This window comes from Vicia villosa, linkage group LG5 (genome assembly GCF_029867415.1).
Source record: "Vicia villosa cultivar HV-30 ecotype Madison, WI linkage group LG5, Vvil1.0, whole genome shotgun sequence".
NCBI classification, from domain to species: Eukaryota; Viridiplantae; Streptophyta; class Magnoliopsida; order Fabales; family Fabaceae; genus Vicia; species Vicia villosa.
Genome location: NC_081184.1, coordinates 115,516,926 through 115,537,641, shown reverse-complemented (window position 1 = coordinate 115,537,641; position 20,716 = coordinate 115,516,926). Strand labels below are relative to the sequence as shown.

The following is a 20,716-nucleotide window of genomic DNA, read 5'->3' as shown; positions in this document are numbered from 1 at the left end:
GAAAATATGATTCATATATTATAAAATTTCGCTTAACTCATACTACACTTTTGTACAAAAGAAGAAACTACAAAGTTATTATCACCTTAAGTATATCGTTCAATACACTCTTTCAATTTTTATAAACTCACAGGTTTTGATACATTAGCAAAACATTCTTCTGCATTCTCTCACAAAGCATTTGTCGTCATCTTCATGCACACAAAGGTTTTGATAGAAATGAGTCCATACCATTAGCAAAACATTCTTCTGCACTCTCTGACATAGCATTTTCCGTTATTTGCATTCACACAAAGTAGTAATAATTTAGTTTCCAAAACCATTCATAATTCATAATAAGAATGAACTTTTTTAGATAATAAGTTGGTATGTAGCTGCTCACTAAACAGAATGACATTTCTATTTGACATACTAACATGGATTTACTGCACTATAGAAATAAAGAATGAACTTCTTTTTGTTAAAGATGCAATTACTCAATCCAAATATTCAAACATTAACAAAAACGATAACCATGCACAAATATCCTGCAAATCTTCTTACTTTAATTTCGAAATTAATGACTGAGAAGAAGCAATACTTCTAAAAATAACTTGTAGCTTATATAAAAATTGCTCGACTTTATTTTATCTTTTGTTATAGAAATAGCATATATAAAACTCTTATGTAAAAACAGACCAACAAAGCTACACATTTGAAGAAAATTGTAATTGTAACCAAACACAAATCTCTTTCAAATCGGTCTGCTTTAATTTCAAACATATCAGCAAATATACATATTTGAAAACAATCAAATTGAGAAGAAGCGATATATTCATCAATACCGATAGTAATACCTAATTTGATATCCCTAAAATTTCTAACATGTGCAGCCTGAACAAATAACAGGAAAGCTTTTTTTCTCTTGCCAATTAGTGTCTATTCTCACCTTCTGCTCTTATGCAATAAGTGAAACCATGAGCAGCAAATAAGTGATGAATGAGAGTCAAAACCACTATCAAAGAAGTTTTACTGCATCCGCTCACATATTCGCTAGGTCCCAATCCAGCAGATAGTGATGATATTGATCCAGTCGAACTTTCCATTGATTGCCGCCAAACTGCATCACCGTAAAAATGGGGTTCCGGTTAAATCTTCACAGTCAACAATCTCCATACACTAAGATCCAAACCTTGAAGTTCCATTATATTAACACTTAAAATTCCATCTTAATTCACAACATGTACCAGCTCAAGTTTTGTTGTCAAATAATGGACTATATTTTACAGATTTTGCAATGAAAAAATTTTATAAGCCAATAAAAATCAATCAATACAATTCAGGACACTCAAATGTGACATTGTGATTTTGTTGAAACTCCAAATTGTAACAAAGTAAAAAAAATCAGCAAAGCAAAGAACCTGAAAACACTATTTAGTGAAAAAATTATTAAGGCAAGACAAAGCTTTGTAGATCAAAATGTGTACCATATCTCCTCTCCACATCCATGAGTGAGGTGAGTTCGGTTCTACCAACTGTCCACTCTTCTACTGAAGCACATAAATTTCCAACCTAATCAAAGTATCATAGCAAGTTTAATCAAATTGATGGGTTCAATATATACTTAAAATTACCTAAAAAAAGAACAAAGAAACATCCAATAACACAGTTATAGATAAAGAACTTCACCATTCAAAACACCAAACTAACAAATGATTTGCAGTCACAGATATTCTTCAAAAATCTCATTCTTAAATTTGCATAACAGAAACGGTAGATTTGAAAGGGAGATAAAATCTTACGGTGATGTAGTGATTGAGATAGACATCTTTGCGGGAAATGAGGGAAAGAGGGGCAAGGAAGACGATCATGGAGGAAATGGGGGAAAAGTTCGACCTAATGTTAAATGGAGAGAGAGATGGGTTGTGTTTACCTAATGCCGGATATTAAATTATTCCGGCGGTATCTCCGACCGGTGAGGCAACATGCCGTCGATTTGCATTCGAAAGTTGTGTTGGCTTCGTGGTTGAGGTATAAAAGGAGAGAGGATGAGAATTGAAGGGTTTGCATTGAGAAAAGAAACTGGATGTGAATTGGAAAAAGATGTTGAAGGCGAACCGTTTCGTTTATTTTTGCAGCGTAAAACATTTCCCATGTAAAGAGAAACAAAATTGAATGTGAATTGGCACAACATTAAATATAATAAATTTAAACAATTTGAAAATGATAATTAAAATATTAATTAATTATAATATTAATAATAATAGAAACATTTCTATAAATAGGAAATATAAATATAGTAAGCGCTCTATTTTTTTGACAAATGGCAAAATTGCCAAAATACTCATCTAGCTTTATTGTATTGTATGATATATATATATATATATATATATATATATATATATATATATATATATATATATATATATATATATATATATATATATATATATATATATATATATATATATATATATATATATATATATATATATATATATATATATATATATATATATATATATATATATATATATATATATATACACACACACGCTCTAATACCACACTAAACTTGAAAATTGACATTGTGAAATGTTTTTCACAATTATTCTTTGAAATCAAAATGTACAAGTTGCTCTTGTAAACCGAGCTTGAAGAGCAAAGTTAGTTTCAACCTACTAACAGATTTATTCTTTTTTCTAACTAATTCTTAATATAGTAACAACCAACTTGCCAAGATATTTGCTAATCTTAAGCTAAATACAATATATTTTTAAACTAATGTAAAGTCTAATTATTTATACTATTAATAGTGCTCGTAGTAATTCAGAATCTCTAGTGTGTTGTTGGTGTTGAATTTCTCAATCTTCATTTCTTGTTGTAAATTTTACATAACAATTTTCTTGTGCTCATAGTAATTAAATTTAGATACTTTTCATTTTAAAATTTTAATTTGATATTTGGGAATTTTTAAGTTTTGAATTGAAGATGATGAACGTTTATAAACATTGATGAAGATGAAGAAAGAGAGAAGAGAATAAGAAATGAAAATAATTAATTGTTAAACTTTTATTTTTAGATGCAGTGTTAAAATAATAATGCAAGTGCGAGTAAGTCGGGAAATAGTCTCACATTGTATACGAATGTGATGATTTGAGTATTTATAAGTAGGAGAATCCACTCAACTATCACGTTAAGATTTTGTGTGAATAAGTGGTGTGTCTCTCACAAAGGTACATAGTCCTACACTATGTATCAATGCTAGTAAAAAACTTTCCTAACAAATGGTATCAGAGCCTTGTTCGAGAAAGGGACCAACTTATTTATATCAAAATGTCTAGAAAATGATGTTCTGTTGCAAGGTGTTAAGAGCTTTCACATGAGGGAGAGTGTTGAGAATCAAGTGTGAGGAAGAAGTCTCACATTGATTAGAACTCACACACCTATCACCTTAAAGTTTTAGGTGGATAAATAGCGTGTCTCTCACAAACGGCGGTATAAATGTGAAGGGGAGCATTGTGAATTCACATTTGAATGAAAGTGTTAGAATAATAATGCGATAAATAAGTAATGTGTCTTTCATAAAATATAAAATTAATATAATATAAATAATGTGTAAAAAATTGTAAATAATGTGTATTCTTGAGGATAAACTAAAAAGTAGTATTAAAAAAATACCTATAAATAATGTGTAAAAAATTGTAATATTTAGGATATGTTTCACTCTTAAACTAAAAAAAAAGAAATTATATATATATATATATATATATATATATATATATATATATATATATATATATATATATATATATATATATATATATATATATATATATATATATATATATATATATATATATATATATATATATATATATATAACGAAAAATTAATAAGGTAGTTGGTGGACCGCCAACTAACGAAAACAAATTTAATCAAAATAGTAGAGTTTGATAAATCAATGACTAACATAAAATCAATAATTAAATTAAGGGACATATAGACTAACTAAGCTTATTCTCGTCGAGGATAAACTAAAAAGTAATATAAAAAAATACCTATAAATAATGTGTAAAAAATTGTAATATTTTAGGATATGTTTCACTCTTAAACTAAAAAAAAGAAATTAATATTTATTTAATATATTAAATAATTTTTCGTTTTAATTAATGTACTTTTCTAGTATAAAAATATAAAATATTTAATTAAAAATATAAAACTTTAACAAAAAAATTAATTCTCAACCCGATTGAAATGTTCTTTTCTTTGTTTTTGTTCAAATTTTGCAAAATAAATTGTAAAAACCAAATCGACAATTTTTATTAATTTAAATTTATTTTTTTGCTAAAGCTGAACAAAACCTAACATATTATAATATGTAATAGTTATCCTATAAATAAAGAGAATTTCTTTGTCCACCTCCCAACCTTCTAGGTCACCTCTGATGAAAAACCATATATATCTCTGACTTCGGAAATGCATTTCCGAAATGCAAGAAAAAGGTGTTTTCGGAGATGCATCTCCGAAAGCGCCTTTTTTTTTTCAAAATTTGTCTTATTTCGGAAATGCATTTCCGAAAACACCATTTCGGAAGTTCATTTCCGAAATACTACGCGTTTTGCAGCTTTAGCAAAACAGTCCCCCTCCCTCATTCATTTTACCCTAATCTTTTTCCAAACTCAGCCTGTCTTCAAGTTTTCTGCAAAAGCAAGTGTGAAGTATCAGAGATTGCCAAAATCTTCTTCCAATCTCAACCTAAATCATCTCAAACTCTATTAGTGGTAAGTTTATCAATTTTTTTCAATTTTTAGATCCATTGTTCATATCTCTATTAGGGTGTTTAGAAATTGCAAAAATCACATTAATGTAGGTTGGTACTGCTATTTAGATTGTTTACAATGAATAAAAGTAGTTTTGATTTAGGGTTTTGGGGTCTGCCATGGAAGTTGCAGAAAACTTCATCGCAGGGGTGTTTCGGAAGTTCATTTCCGAAAACACCTTAATTCCCAGTTTCGGAAATAAACTTCCGAAGTGTATCAGAAATGCAATTTTTTTTAGTTTTTTCTGTTGTCTCGCATATTAATCGATTTCAATTGTTTTCAGGAACATGTCAGGCAACCAAGCACGCATCAGACAGGGTAGAGAGACCCAGACTGCGTCGGCTAGACGCGAGCGGGCGGCGGCGCAGCTGGCGTCGATGCAGGGATGGGGGCAGGGCCGGGGACGATGTGTGCGAGTTCCCGTGGAGATGGACGAGGGTACCTCTACATCTGGATCGAGGAGTCCTCTGGCTCGGGTATCTTCTTCCCGCCAGCGAGAGGAGGAGGAGGCGGAGGAGGCAGTGACATACCACGAGGCGGAGGAGGTACCAGATGTTGACCCTCCACACGGGGAGGAGGAGGAGCAGGAGGAGGGCTACCCGAGAGGGCCCAGTGACACTTTTGTGCTGCTTACCTACCACGAGCACGTCGCTCGGCGTATCTGGGAGGGAGAGGTATTTTTTATATTTTGCCCGACTATATTATTTAATCGTTTATAATTTAGCCGTTTATTCAATATTTTCTTAACGGTCTATTTAACATACTTTTTTATTTGTTTTTTTGTAACAGGAGAGAGAGCCTTTAAAAATGGTGAACCACTCCCGGAAGGTTTTCAGTCTGTTTAAACCAACTGCTGAGTGGTTTAACGATGCGGTGAGAGCTTTAGGGCTTAGTGGGCTCTGTATGACGGGGTATACCACCATCAGCCACGACATGCAGGGGGCCTTTGTGGAGCGGTGGCACAGGGAGTCATCTTCTTTCCACTTACCGGTTGGGGAGATGACGATCACCTTGCATGATGTGCAGTGTCTTCTCCACCTACCGATCAGGGGGGCGTTGTTGCACCACTCCCGGACCTAGAGGATCGAAGCCAGTGAGTGGATGGCGCTCTATTTGGGTATGGAGCCCGAAGTTGCTGACTATGAGTGCATCACGACATCTGGGCCTCATATCCGGTTCACCACACTGAGCACTTATTTCGGGCACCACCTGGTGGCGGCGGCCGAAGCCGAGGATGCGGGTGACGACCTATTTACACATTATCACCGTGGCTGCGCTCTCCGATGCTGGTACATGTTTGTGGTAGGCGCTGCAATCTTTGTGGACAAGAGTGCAAGGTACGTCGACGTGACCTACCTCCGCTACTTCATGGACTTGACTACTGTTCACCAGTGGAACTGAGGGGCAGTTACTCTGGCATACCTATACCAGAAGGTGAATGAGGCCTCCAACTGGAGAACGAGGCAGTTGACCGGATCCTGCACACTACTTACGGTACGTTTCATTTTAATTGTTTCGTATTTATTTATGTTTCGTATTTATTTTTAATACATTATCGTGTTTGTGTTTCAGAGCTGGATCATCTCTTACTTCTCCCGCATCCACGGCTTCCACATTGATCCTGAGTACGATGACGTCATGCCCAGGGCCGCCAGATACGTTCTCCAGAGGGGGAATAATGCAGTGGGACCATACCGTGGGTACCTCGACCGCACGATGCACGATGACGTCACTTGGAGGCCATTCAGCGACTACACTCATGTTGTCCCCTTTGACGACATGTCTTTATATTCTGGCTGGTTGACATGCGGGACCAGCACCATGGTGCGGTATCTCCCTGAGCGGTGCATGCGACAGTTTGGGTATGTGCAGATGATACCCATATCACCTTTTGAGGCTGCTCCCGACACGGTGACCCGAGTGCAGCTCACTGGCATATTTGAGGATTGGGAGCGTCATGTGGTACCGGAGGAGTATCGTCGCATTCAGGTCACCTAGGACTGGCACAGTGTGGAGGGGTATGTCACTTGGTTCTATCGGGTGTCACATCCTCTGCTGAGACCCGGCGCTCCTAGGCCAGCACACGAGGAGATCCTGGAGAACCAGCAGGCCGAGGATGACCACGCCATTGATCTCCTGCCGATCTGCTAGCGGATAGAGATGCTTGGGCGGGACGTGTTGGATCGAGGTGTCGTTCATCAGGGCGGTCCAGAGGCAGTCGCCGTGATGGAGATGATCGTCACTGATGCGGGTCGTGCGGTGGCATACAGGCGGCAGAGGAGGTCCCAGGGAGAGAGGGTTAGGCATACCCAGTAGGGGTCCGGGTTTATTTTTTTTGTTTTCGGATTGTATCTCTCGCACACTATTACTATTTGGATCGGCTTGTATATATTATTTGGATTTGATTTATCATATTAGTATTTTCTGTTTATATGTCGCTTATTTTATTTGGCGTTTTCCTTTAATTAAAAATACGAGACTGTTTCGAGAAACATAAAAAATACACAGTTTCTGCATAATTCGGAAGTGCATTTCCGAAACCCCCCAAAATCTGAAAAAAGGTGTTTCCGGGAGTGCATCTCCGAAAACACCCCCCATTTGGTGTTTTCAGAGATGCACTTCCGAAGTCTGAGAAAATTTAAAAAAAAAAAAAACTTCGAAAATGCATTTCCGAAGCAGGGGTAAAGTGGAGTTTTCGTTGAGGGTGACCCCATAGGGAGGTGGGTAAAGAAATTTTCTAAATAAAATAAGAGTAGGTTATGATTTGATTTGTAATGTTTTGACTTTTGCCTTCTTTTCTTTTTGGTATCTTTGGCTAAAATAGGTTTGGTACGCCAAGTTTTAGGTTTTGCTATTTAGAGGGGTTTAGTTTGGTCCTCTGATGTGGTTTTGTTTCTCTCTTTTTATTAAAACTTTTTTATTGGGCTTAATATAAATTCTATACACCCCATCAAACTTAAAGTGAGTGCAAGGAAGAGAACAAATTGTCTCAAAAAATTAAAAATTATTTAATTTAGTAAATTAATTGATTAATTGCAGTTAATTGATTAATATTTTTAAGAGAACTGATTAATATCATATTGTATGAGACGATTTATTTTCACTCAACTAATTATTAATTAATGTCTTTAAGTTAACACACAATACAATTTAAAAAAAGTCAAACTTTGTTAAATAAGATTAGAACTCTAAGCCTGTTTAAGCAACTTAAATTATGAGGATTTTTCAATGCACCAATTGAATCTCTTAACTATTTGGTGCAACTCTAATTATGTCGTGAGATGCATTTCGGAAGTATTTTTTCAAAAAAAAATTGGTTTTTTCCGTAGATGCATCTACGAAAGTGTTAAAATATTGTGAAATTTGAGATTTTCTCAGTTAATTGGAAAAATCCCAAGTTCATGAAATCTTCCGTAGCTACATCTTTGAAATTGTTTGAAAATAGAGTATTCCGTAAATGTACCTACGGACTATTCTGTTATATTTTAAATCAATTATATTTTACCCCAAAATTCAATTTTTTATAACACGAGGTTTTGCAACTACTATAATTTACTCTAATTTGATTCCATTTTTTAAAAAAAAAAATGGAGTTTAGGAATGAAATATAGTTGATTTGAAAATATAATAGAATGTTCCGTAAGTACATCTACAAAAAAATTCTATTTTCAAACCCTTCTGTAGACGTAGCTACAGAAGATTGCATGAACTTAACTAATTTTTTATGTTTTAACGCTTTCGTAGATGCATCTACGGAAGAAATCAATTTTTTTATAAAAAAAGGTATTTCCAGAGATACATCTACAGAATCAGAGAAAACAATTTTGCCAATTTACTGATACATGAGAGATCCAAAAAATATAGTTAAAAATTCTCCAAATTATGATTATAACCCACACAACCTCTTGAGAAAGAAACATTCAAGCCTAAATAGAAATTTTAGTTTTGAATTATTTTTGAATATGTTTATTGTTGTATGTTGAGTGTTTCGAAGAACATGTTATTAGTGTTGTTTCACCGATAAAAACATCATTTGATTAGTAAATTTGTGTTTCCCATTTTTTTTTGTTAATATTTATTAAAAACAAACATTTTTCTTATTCCTTTGAATTTTATTGTTTTTCTTAAAATCTGAACAAAAGAAGAACCATTTTCTATTTACTTAGATTGTTTTTTTTTGTTATTAATCAAAATAAAGAATGAAAGGTATTTAACTTTTAAATATAATGAGCACGAAGTAGTTTTGTGAAATATGAATGTATCATGACCTCTATATTGCACGATTAAATGTTTTATTTAGAACTGTTGGGGGGTCATCAAAATAAATTGTGTTATATGATTAGATCATCCATTTTAATTTATCTCTTTTATTAATGATTTTAGCTAAGATGAATATTTGATGATTTGTGTTGACATGTTAATTGATATTGTTTGTTGTGTTTAATGTGATTGAATTTTGGTATGTTTATGTTTGGAAAAATGTGATATACTTATCAGTTAATTAGTTAATGATAGAGCAATTGAGTATTAAACTCGAAGCCTACGAATCCATGGGATAGAATATTCCTCCAAATCTATAAATTCCAACACTAAATTGGCAGCAGTACTGTCCACTAATAGGATGCGAAATGTCCCATGTTATGTCTCTTGATTTTTCAACAACATTTTATTATACCAGATCCCAAAATTACCAGGATTATTACAAACATTAGATGAAACCACTCATGCATTTCCATCTAACCAACTTAAGCCAAATATGTTACTACACATGATGGAATTTCCATTGAAAGAACTAAAACCCACTGCCAAATAAATGTTAAATCCCAAATTTTCAACAGCTAATGGCATACCAAAATAAATCATTCCAATTCTAAGAATCATAGTTCCTAATAAGATTCACAGCCAAACAAGACACAAAATAATGTATTATTTTTTCTCTGTCTCAACTATATTCTGTTCAACATTTGATACACAGAAAAAGATCCACACTAGTTTATATTATCTTCCTATCCATTTCAACCAAAACACAAGACATCACCAAAGTTAACCAACAATAAAAATGGATTTCAGTACAAACGGTTCTGAAGAATTTTCGCCTTATATTTGTCTATCTTATTCAAACCAGCAATTAAGAATGGATGCATGTTTTGAAGAATTAACACGCACTAGAATACTCATAGATGAACTCTAAAGTGTTTGGCTCATGACACTCACCAAGTAGATTCTGAGAGACATAGCACTAAAGTGTCGTCGAAATTCATGTTCAACTATCATGACAACTAAAGATTACGTATCAAAGTTTATAGTATTTTCGAATTTACCACAATATATAGACCAAACAGACGGAAACTCTTTTTATCAATTATGGGTGTGAAATCATCATTAATATAGCATTATCAAAATGAAATTGAAATTACTCAACATAAATTATTAAGTGCCAACAGTAAAATTTGAAGAAAACAAGCAAGCATAACATAACATAACAATAACAAAGCAAACAAACAAAGTTCAAAGACAACAGAAATGCAAGGGAAAGAAAAATAAGTTGCCTAATCCTCACTGAGGAAACTGGTTATTTTTGGGCAGAAAAGGGCTGTTGTTGAGGAAATTTGTTTTGCATCTGTGATTGACCCACGGGAAAGGTAGAGGACTGAGGAGTTAGTCCCAATTGTATGGGCTCCCGTGCCTTCGGGTACGGATGAAACTTTCCGTGGTATGGAGGAGGTGGTGGTCCAGAGGTGCGGTCTCTAAAGCGTTGAGCTGCGGCCCAAGTATCTACTTGATGAGTTAGGTAGCGTCCTGGAATACTCAACCTTGCGCACACATCCTGCATGAAGCAGAATTGTGTCATATCCCTTCGGTGCGCGTAGGAGGTCTCATCACCAAAATCATGAGGGAACGTATAGCTCGGCTGGGACCTCTGGTTCTTTTCTGCATCAGCAACCATTTTATTGATCCAGGTGACATCAATTGGCTCTGATAGATCAAGAATCTCTCCTCCGGACAGATCTTCCACACCAGCATACCTGCATAACTCAACAATCACAGAGGCATGGCATAAACTTTTAGTCTAACTTCGTGCGGTTGCCTCGATATCATGAGCAATCAACTGACTCAAGTTGACACTGTGGGCTAGAATTATAGCCTTCACCCCAATCGCTCGAGATGCGGTTAATTCAGAGGAATTTGAACAAGCTTCAACGGCATTATGGTAAAATGCAGTCCATGCTTTAACCAGTGGCTTGAGATTTTCCACTGCTAATTTCTTCGTATCAATGTCCGGGATCCACTCCGTCCCTGGCTGACACAAGACACTCAACATTTCTTGGTAGGGCCAGTTTGTAGGAACCCGTCGCCTTTCAAGTTTGACCTGACAAGTCTCTTTGTAGTTAATCTGCAGGACTTTGTCAATGGTTCGCCAATCATATTTGACCTCCTTTCCCCTTACCCACGAGGCGAACGTCTGGGAGAGTCCCGCTTGAAGAAAAGCATTTGCATAGAACCAGGGCCGGTGGAGGAGCTGTGCAAACAGACCTATTGCACAGGGCCTCTTAATGCATAGGGCCTCATAATTTGTAGTATTTTTTTTATTTAAGGTATGTCATGATATAATTTCAGTATTTATAACAGTTATATTATGAAATTGATGACACAGCTGTTTGGAATTGGAACCATATACTAAAAATAGAGAATAAATATATACTAATAAGTAATAACTGTCTAAAGCTATTTCTTCCCACTGTCTAAAGCTATTTCTTCCCCCTTTTCCATTTAATAATATGAAATGAATTAATGGCATAAATGGGTAGAAAAAAATATATCCTACGGTTTATTTTAATATAAATAAAATAATAAGGCTATAGGTAACATAAATTCTTTTTATTTTATTGTTTTATTTATTAATTTTTAATTATTACCTCACCATATATGTGGTTTATTTTTTTGAAAAGTGTATGATTAAAATATTTTCAACCAATTATTCTTTTGTAGGGTTAAAGTGTTTTAATTTTTTTTTTTAATGATTTAGTTCGATTTAGTTATTAGTTTAAATTATTATAGAATATGTTGAACAAATCAATTAAATAAGAATCAAATTGAAAAGCACTATTAAATCTAATTTAAATTAAAAATATGTGTAATTGTAAATAGAGCATTCTATAATAAATTACAAGAAAATCTCGACAAGTTTTAAGGGTTAAAACTTTAATGTGTAAGATAAGTTTAAGCATATGATAATGTTGAGCTAGAAAATAAATATATTACAATTTTTTTTATTAAGGGCCTAATTATAATATTAGAACAGGGCCTCCATATTATTTGGGACGGCCCTGCATAGAACTCACGGACGACGTCAATATGCACAGGGCGAATCAATGAGTGGTAATGAGTCCAGTTTCTTTTGTCGAACACGGCTCGGATTTCTGGATATTCATTCTCCTCCAATTGAAAAACCCTCTCAGGGAGAAACTCCCTAGCCAGAAAATCAAATCTCTCTTTGTGGATTGCGGAGAGATACCTCTTACTCAGATTTGCTTCGGCGGTTGAATTCTCCGGAGCGATTATCTCTGATCTTGCTCTTTTGCTAGCCATAGTCACTGAAATCACACAAAACACGGGAGAATGGAGTTTTCTAAGTGCATGAAAATGTCAAATGAGCTATTGGAATTGGATGCAATGAACAATATATATACTCCATATGTATACAAACGCGTCTCGGTTGCATACAGACGCGTCTCGATTGCGTACGTACGAGATCCGGCAGAGAGGGATACTTGTGCGCGATTTACTTATTGGCCACCGTAGCTTCCTGAGATTGATGCTCATTCATACATTGCTTCTATGGTAACAACTTCTAGTTGCTCCGTTACTGATACTTTGGTGGATGTAAAAAGCCATAGTGAAATGAAAATTCCTCTGGATTTTCAAATTATAATGATTGCAACATAGATGTTTGATGAAAGTCCCCACAAATATGAGAAGGTGTTAATCAGTACTGAGGCTGGAAACTGCATTTTCAGGATCAAATACATGATAAAACTATGGCGCTGGTCTGTTCAGGTGGGGATAATAGCTCGTAGCTCGTTGTTCAAAGGTCATATGACAATATTGAAAATATGAACATATAAACTGTGATTTTCTCATTGATTATTGTACTGTACAAGTGTTAGCTGCATATTCGACGCTCACCGAAGGAGAATATTTGGGAGATAAAGGAGTAAGTTTTATGGAAACAGGTTAACTTCGACGGAAAATTAGTCATATCGATTGACTGAGTATATTATCTGGCACTTAGAAATATTTCAAGGCACTTGAACTTGGAATTCAATGGAATGAATTTGAAATAAGTCATTGGCGGGAAATTTGGCCTTATCTATCCCTAGAAAGGACGCGTGGAAGTTTGCAAGAAGCGAAGCGTATGCAGACAAAAAACGTGTCACCTTCATAGTAGAAGACCGTTGTGCTCGAAATAGTATAAGTAGATATTTTAGTAAATAAATTCTTCGTATGTTCAACATTGTACAAATCCTCAAAATTAACTCAAAGTAATTAGTGTATTGAGAAAAGAATTTCTTTGAGAAATTTGAAACACCACTTATTTCAGTTATAAACCGTTATTTACATTCATAATCCTTTTTACAGTTTTTCCTTTACCCTTATGTCGAAAACCTTTATCTTCTTCTCCAAGTTTACTTTTTCTAACATTTACTTATCTTGTCCTTTAATTCCCCTTGTCCTTTACTTTTAAACACAGACTTTTACAGCCATATATTTTCTTTTCTTTAAGATTAGACGCACATTTAGGCCTAGAAAGCCTTAATTAATAGAACTTGAACGCAAATGTCTTTAGGATCAATCTAATCGATCCTACGAGTAACCGAAGTGTTTAAATTCAGAGAACTAGCGCTTGTTTACCAAAATCAAAGGTAAATAAATCTGCACGCCCAATGGAACCTGTTGTGTCCGGTTCAATTTTGTTTTTAAATTTTGTCAATTTTTTAGTTTTACAAGTTAACTTCCCTTCAGATTGCGTTACATGAGATTCAGGAGTGGTAGGGTAGCCAGAAGTAACGAACTCATACCCAGAAGGAAATACGTTATGAGGATGGTCAATCCACCAACTAACAATGTAGAACAACCTCCCCTTTCGATAGAGGAAAATACGGCCACAACGAATATGTCCGAAGCAATACCATCCACAACAAGTACGACGACAATCCAGTCGAATGCGCAAAGTGGGCCGATTTTATCCCCAATTCGAACACAGGGTCAACTGGTGACCCCAAGACCAGGGGAAAATAATAACAATAGGCCACCTTATGTGTCTGGATTCACAATGCCATTAACTGGCCGCGAACAACCATATGGCATGCCAACTTCGATGATGGCAAATGTGCACAATGTAACACCCCTCTAATACCCCGCGACAATTAAACAAATATTAATCAGAGTAACATGTAAAGAGGTGCCACAATTCATAAATAAAAGAAAACACATGTTCGGCATATGTCATGCATTCACTGAAAACATCTGAATTATAACTCGTTCAATAAAAATCATGTTTACACAGCGGAGTTGAATCATCAAGTCAACATTACATCATCAATGTATTAGACTTCAAAACAAAATAAACAAATAGAGTTATAATCGAAAACTCAAAATATCGCGTTCCCAGTGTTACATCTATCAGAGCATGACACCGACACAAACTAAACCGAATTATGAGCTAATCCTCACCAAGTTGCGCCGCTATCCTCAACCTGAAAATGACAACAAGTAAGGGTGAGTCTCATCACAGTTAACCAATGTTATTGCATCATAAATAACAATATGTCATAGTTATATCATTCACCCAATTGTTTCATATTCAGACACATCATCGTCACACATCCACAAACATCAAGTCATCACATAACATATATAAATCATGTTATAAAATTATGCATATGTATGGGACTGACACTATGCATGTGGTACCAACATCATCAATGGGAAAACCCACCGACCGATCTATCATCATCCAGATACGGCCCTGCCAGCATAAATTCCACACAATATGAATCTTGCCCTTCATTGAATCCTCTCATCATTAGGATACAACCCTCATCAAATGGTTATGAATGCATGCAAACATATATACAACATACTATTATCATCATCACACTATACTCATTCATCATCATTCATCATCATCATTAACAAGTATGTTCATATATATATATATATATATATATATATATATATATATATATATATATAATTGCATCATTCAATAAAATCATATAACAATAATTCATACAGATTCGTCAGTTCAAAAGTTATACGTCGTCAAACATTCAAAATCATAAAACAGCAAAATCTGCAGGTCACGCTGGCCATACGCGTACCATACGCGTACCAACAGGGCCAAAATTTCACAAAAACACACACCATACGCGTACCATACGCGTATGAGCAGATCCATTTTTCCACACAAAACACATGCATACGCGTACCAGTCAGGCATACGCGTACCAGCCAAGTGCCATACGCGTACCATACGCGTACGAGTAGGAAGTGCACTCTGATGCACATCTGGGGAGCGTACCATACGCGTATCAACCCCCCATACACGTACCATACGCGTATCATACGCAGATGGGCAGCAGTTCTCAGAATCTGTGACTTACCCATTCGTCTTCCTCGCGATTTCACCTGTACAACCTGCGATTTGGGTCTCAAAACCAGAATTTTCACATTCTAACAGCACAGAATTCACCCAACATCAACAGTTTAAGATTATACAATCGATTTTACCCATCATAACCTAAATCTATTCAGTTATTAGGGATTAACATGTCCAAATTCCAATCCAAATGATGAACACAAAGTGTAAAAATCCAGAATATAGAATCTATTGAATCCAAACAATACTCCTAATCCACACTATTATTCATAACACGATAATAGAGATTAAAAGGAGAGTCCCCCCTTACCTTAGCTAAATTCTTGATCTTTGGTCTCTTCCTCTTTGTTCCTCTTTCACGTTCTTCGTGTTCCAACCTTCACTTTTTCACGTTCTATTCCTTCTTTTCCCAATCCCAATTATTTTATGAAAATAATAATAAAAATTTAGTAAAGAGCCTTACTACACTACACCCCCTCTCTTACTATCTCTCACATGGCCCAGATGCCATAAACCATTATTTTTCTATTATTCCCACAAAATCCTTAATAATTCTAATTATTAATTCAATATTCCAATTAAATTAGAATTAAAATTATACAGGTGTTACACATAACAACGTATCAACGTTTACTGAACAGGTGGCAACAATGTTTTCGCCATTACAAGGGTCTGGATCGACTGTGAATAATTTGGGTCGAAATGTCCACGACCCAGGGGCAGAATTTTCTGCCCAATTACCCATCTTTACAAACAATTATACGGCAATATTAAGACAACAAATGTATGAGAGTAACCATGATATCGTTAACACGCTTACCCAGCACATGGGTACAATTTTTAATCCGTAGATACAAAATACCCCTAGACTAATAGGCAATTTGCAGCGCAAATGACGCGAATTGCGGATTTTTTGGCGCTCCTCGAGCGCCAATTCGACAATCCTGTCGAGAATGGATGGTAGAAAACCAAGGACATATCCCGGAGAAAGATCCAACCATTAACTAAGCCCATTATTTCGTACCCAATACGATTGAAGTAGATCAGGGCCAATACGACGAACCTCATAGGGTCAAACAAAAAATACATATGGAGAGGGAAGCCCCAAGGGTAGTTATGGTCAATCGTAACCAAAATGCTGATGAATTTATTCATCGTATTAGGAACGATGGTGTCGTAGTAGAGAATAATTTGACACCCATGTTCGAAAGGATTATGGCGCAAAATGGGGGTAAATATAGGCCTCCACAGGCCAAACTATACATCTCCTTTATCTGAATATGTTTTGCAGGCTGAATTTCCAAGTGGATGCAAAGTCCTAAAATTCACTAAATTCTCTAGTGACACCAGTGAATCAACTATCGAACACATAGCCAAGTATGTAACTGAGGCTGGGGACATTGCGAATAATGAAGACTTGAGAATAAAATACTTTCCAAGTAGCCTGACTAAGAACACTGTCACTCGGTTTACCACACTCCCAGCAAATTCCATGACTGGACTCGCTTGGAAAGATTGTTCCATGAACAATTCTACATGGGGCAATCGAGAATTAGTCTTAAGGAATTGTCTAGCATTAAATGCAAGTTTAGTGAGCCAATAGACGACTATCTCAATAGATTAAGGCAATGTGTTTTACACAAGTGCCTGAACATGAGTTATTCGAAATGGAAGCGAGTGGTTTAGACTATTCTATTAGGAAAAAATTAGACACCTAGTACCTAAAAGACATGGTCCAACTAGCCGATATATTTCGACAAGTCTAACGATTGAAAGCTGAAAAGGCTAGGGCAATACAAATAATAGAAAGGAAAGGGTAGCCTATGTAGAAATGGACGAGGACAAACAAGATATACATAGAGACCCTATAGGTTTCGACGATGAAGAAATTGATTTGACCGAATTGAAATAAGGGCCTCCCTTTTTTTGCAAGATGCTCGCGCCTTCGAACGGAAAAAATCTCGTCGAATCATAGAAAAATGATAGGTTCCGTAAGAGAACATACACCTTCGACATAACAAAGTGTAATGAGATCTTTGACTTACTAGTCAAAGATGGCCAAATGATAGTGCCACCTGGTGCTAAAATACCCCCATTAGAATAACGAGAGAAAATAGGGTTTTGTAAATATCATAATGTTTTATGCAACAAAACCTCACAATGTTTTATTTTCAAGGATCTAGTTCAGAACGCTATCAAAGACGAAAGATTGAGGTTTGGCGAAAAGGCAAAGTCCTAAATGAGGATCGACTGTAACCCTCTGTAGATTTTTTATGCTCATTATGCTGAGCCAGCTGAAGTTAACATGGTGGAGGCCACTGAAGGCCTCAGGGTTCGACTCCAAGAAATCAGGATCACTGAAGGTCCCAGGATGGAAGTAAACATGGTATCTCTAAGCGAGGAAGTCGAAGAGGTGAACCAACTCAAGGAAGACCAACTGAACATTGCTTATCCCCAAGAGGATGAAAATCTGGTAGATTTCCTATATAGGTGCTAGAAGAAAAAGTCTGAAGTCATGTTGTGCCCAAGGTGCAGTAGTATCTACGACAAAAAAGCTGCGAAGAATATCGAGAGGGTCCAAATTGCTAGCCAAAGACGCAATTGGAGAAACACAATGGCCCCCTACCTCTTCGGCAAAAGGGGAATCCCTATGAAGCAGCCACAAGGAGGACAATGCCTCTAATCAAACAAACAGGCTTGTTTCAAACCTACAGTAGATGCACCCATAAACAAGTGGGTAAGGCCCGCTGAGAGGAGGGATCAAAACCAAAGGAAGTGGAAGAACTTCGAAGTAGGCAGGGGATCTTCCTTGGAGTACCGAAAGAGTTTCATGTGACCAAACAACAAGTTTATGGTTCGAGTAATAATAAAGGAAAGAATCCTATGTCTCGTACCCAATGGAGAAGATACCAAAGAATGAAAAAGATGGAGAAAGAAGCGGATGAAAAAGTGATGGTCGAATCAAGCACTAACCAGGCTCAGTTTGAAGAGGCAAAAAAGCCTGGGGGAGGAGGCTATTCCCTCCAAAAGGTGATAAACCAAAAGAGAATATGCCAAAGCATCTTCCTGAATATGAGATGCTTACGGATAATTTTGATTCAGGGTTAGAGTCATCTTTGGGCATAAAATGCAATGTAACATCTGTTCTACCCATGGAGTACGGCCAAATAACTGAGGTCGAAGAAACAGAGGAAGCAGATGAGGTAGAGATGGCTAAACACGTGCTAGTTTTCCACTACATCATGAATAACGACTATGTCGAAGAGCATAATGCCTTCTTCGAAAGGCTAGATAAAGGCATGAAGAACCACCTGAAATCCTTGTTTATAAGGGGAAAGGTATAGAACACTTGAGTGAACAAAATTCTGGTGGACGGAGGAGCAACAATAAATTTAATGCCGCAGATGTTGAGGAGAATTGAGATGTTCGATACAGACCTGAAACCTCACAACATGGTCTTATCAAACTATGAGGATAATATTGGTCATAGCCTGGGAGTAATTCAAGTAGACTTAATTGTTGTCTTCATTACTAGGCCAACAATGTTTATAGTAATTGCTTCAAGGGCTAATTACAACCTACTTCTAGGCCGTGAATGGATTCATGATATTGGTGCAGTCCACTCTTTGCTCAACCAGAGGGCTTCGATATGGCGGGAGGACGACATTGTGGAAAATGTCGAAGCCGACCAAAGCTACTATATGGCGAAATTCAATCATGTCGATAGACGCTACTTCGACATAAGTCTAGCAAACGTAGCTCCTTGCAACCCTTCCGAATTTCAGTATTTGCCTTCCGACAAGGCATTTTACTTCTTGAACTTGCATTCTTCCCATTACTTTCAATGGGATAGAGAAGTAATGGAAGAAGAGGATGAAGTATAGGGAGTATCAGAACTCCAACCATCTGGTTAGGGGGATAAGGAAGATAATGATGTTTGAGTCAAATAATCTACAACGGATTTCAGTTTATATGGCCGAAAATAAATTAAATGCGACTTTGGCCTGGAATGGACTTCGAACTGGAGCCGCCTGATAAGGAGCACGTTGAAACGATCGTCCAGAGGCTAGATGCCATCTATAATGACGAGCCTTTAGGTTTCGAAAAGGATCCCGCGGCACAAAACATAAAAATGCTGGCGCGGGATCCTCTTGAGGAAATCAACTTAGGAGATGAAGCGAGTAAAAGGTCGACTTATATTAGTGCCATTCTCGACCCAGAACTTAGGGTCTAAGTAATCCAACTGTTGAAGGAGTACAAAGACTGATTCGTGTGGGACTATGAAGAAATGCCTGGTTTGAGCAAAGATTTAGTGGAACTCAATTTTCCTATCAAGCCTGAGAAGAAGCCAATAAAGCATACCCCAATACGCTTTGCACCAGAAGTTCCATCAAAAATAAAAGAAGAGGTCGAAAGGCTTCTCAGATGCAAGTTCATCCGCACAATCAGGTATGTCGAATGGATTGCCAATATAGTTTCAGTTATTAAGAAAAAAGGAACTTTGAGGGTTTACATTGATTTTAGAGATCTAAATGCAACAACCCTAAAGGATGAATATCCAATGCCGAAGACAAAAATGCTTGTTAAATTAGCCACCGACTATGAGTATCTTAGTATGCTAGATGGTAGTTCTAGATACAATCAAATCTTTATTATTGAAGAAGATGTCTCTAAAACTGCATTTCAATGCCCAGGAGCCTTAGGCACCTACAAATAGGTAGTTATGCCTTTTGGCTTGAAAAATCTTGGGGAAACTTATCAAAGAGAAATGAGTTCAATTTTCCATGACTTTATTGAAACTTTCATGCATGTTTATATTGACGATATTGTTGTTAAGTCTGTATCAGGAAAAAGTCATATAGATTGTCGAAATCTTCGACAGTCATTCGAAAGGATGTGAAAACATGGTCTGAAGATGAATCCTTTTAAATGTGCTTTTTGTGTGCAGGCAGGGGATTTTCTAGGCTTTGTGGTCCATAAAAAGGGAATATAAATTAACCTGAATAAGATCAAGGCCATAATGGAAGCGAAAGCGCCATCAACGAATAAAGAGTTGCAGTCGCTGTTGAGAAAGATCAACTTCTTGAGGAGGTTCTTCTCATTTTTATATAATAAAACATATGCTTTTGAAGCCTATTTTACATAGTCGAATTGAAAAATGGACACTAGCATTAATAGAATACTCTTTGATTTACATGCCCTTAAGAGAAATTAAAGGGTGAGTAGTTACATATTTCATAGTCAACCATGC

The 20,716-nt window shown here is 36.1% G+C and overlaps 1 protein-coding gene across 1 annotated transcript; it reads right to left on the bottom strand.

The window, feature by feature from the left end:
- Positions 1–134: 134 nt before the first annotated feature.
- LOC131607091 (uncharacterized) lies at positions 135–2,122 on the bottom strand. The gene is made up of 4 exons (XM_058879131.1): positions 1,782–2,122; positions 1,467–1,551; positions 929–1,099; positions 135–258 (listed from the first exon to the last, which is right to left on the bottom strand). Exons 1-4 carry the CDS (start codon positions 1,848–1,850, stop codon positions 194–196), a joined length of 390 nt encoding a protein of 129 aa, XP_058735114.1. The 5' UTR covers positions 1,851–2,122; the 3' UTR covers positions 135–193.
- Between the last annotated feature and the right edge of the window lie 18,594 nt (positions 2,123–20,716).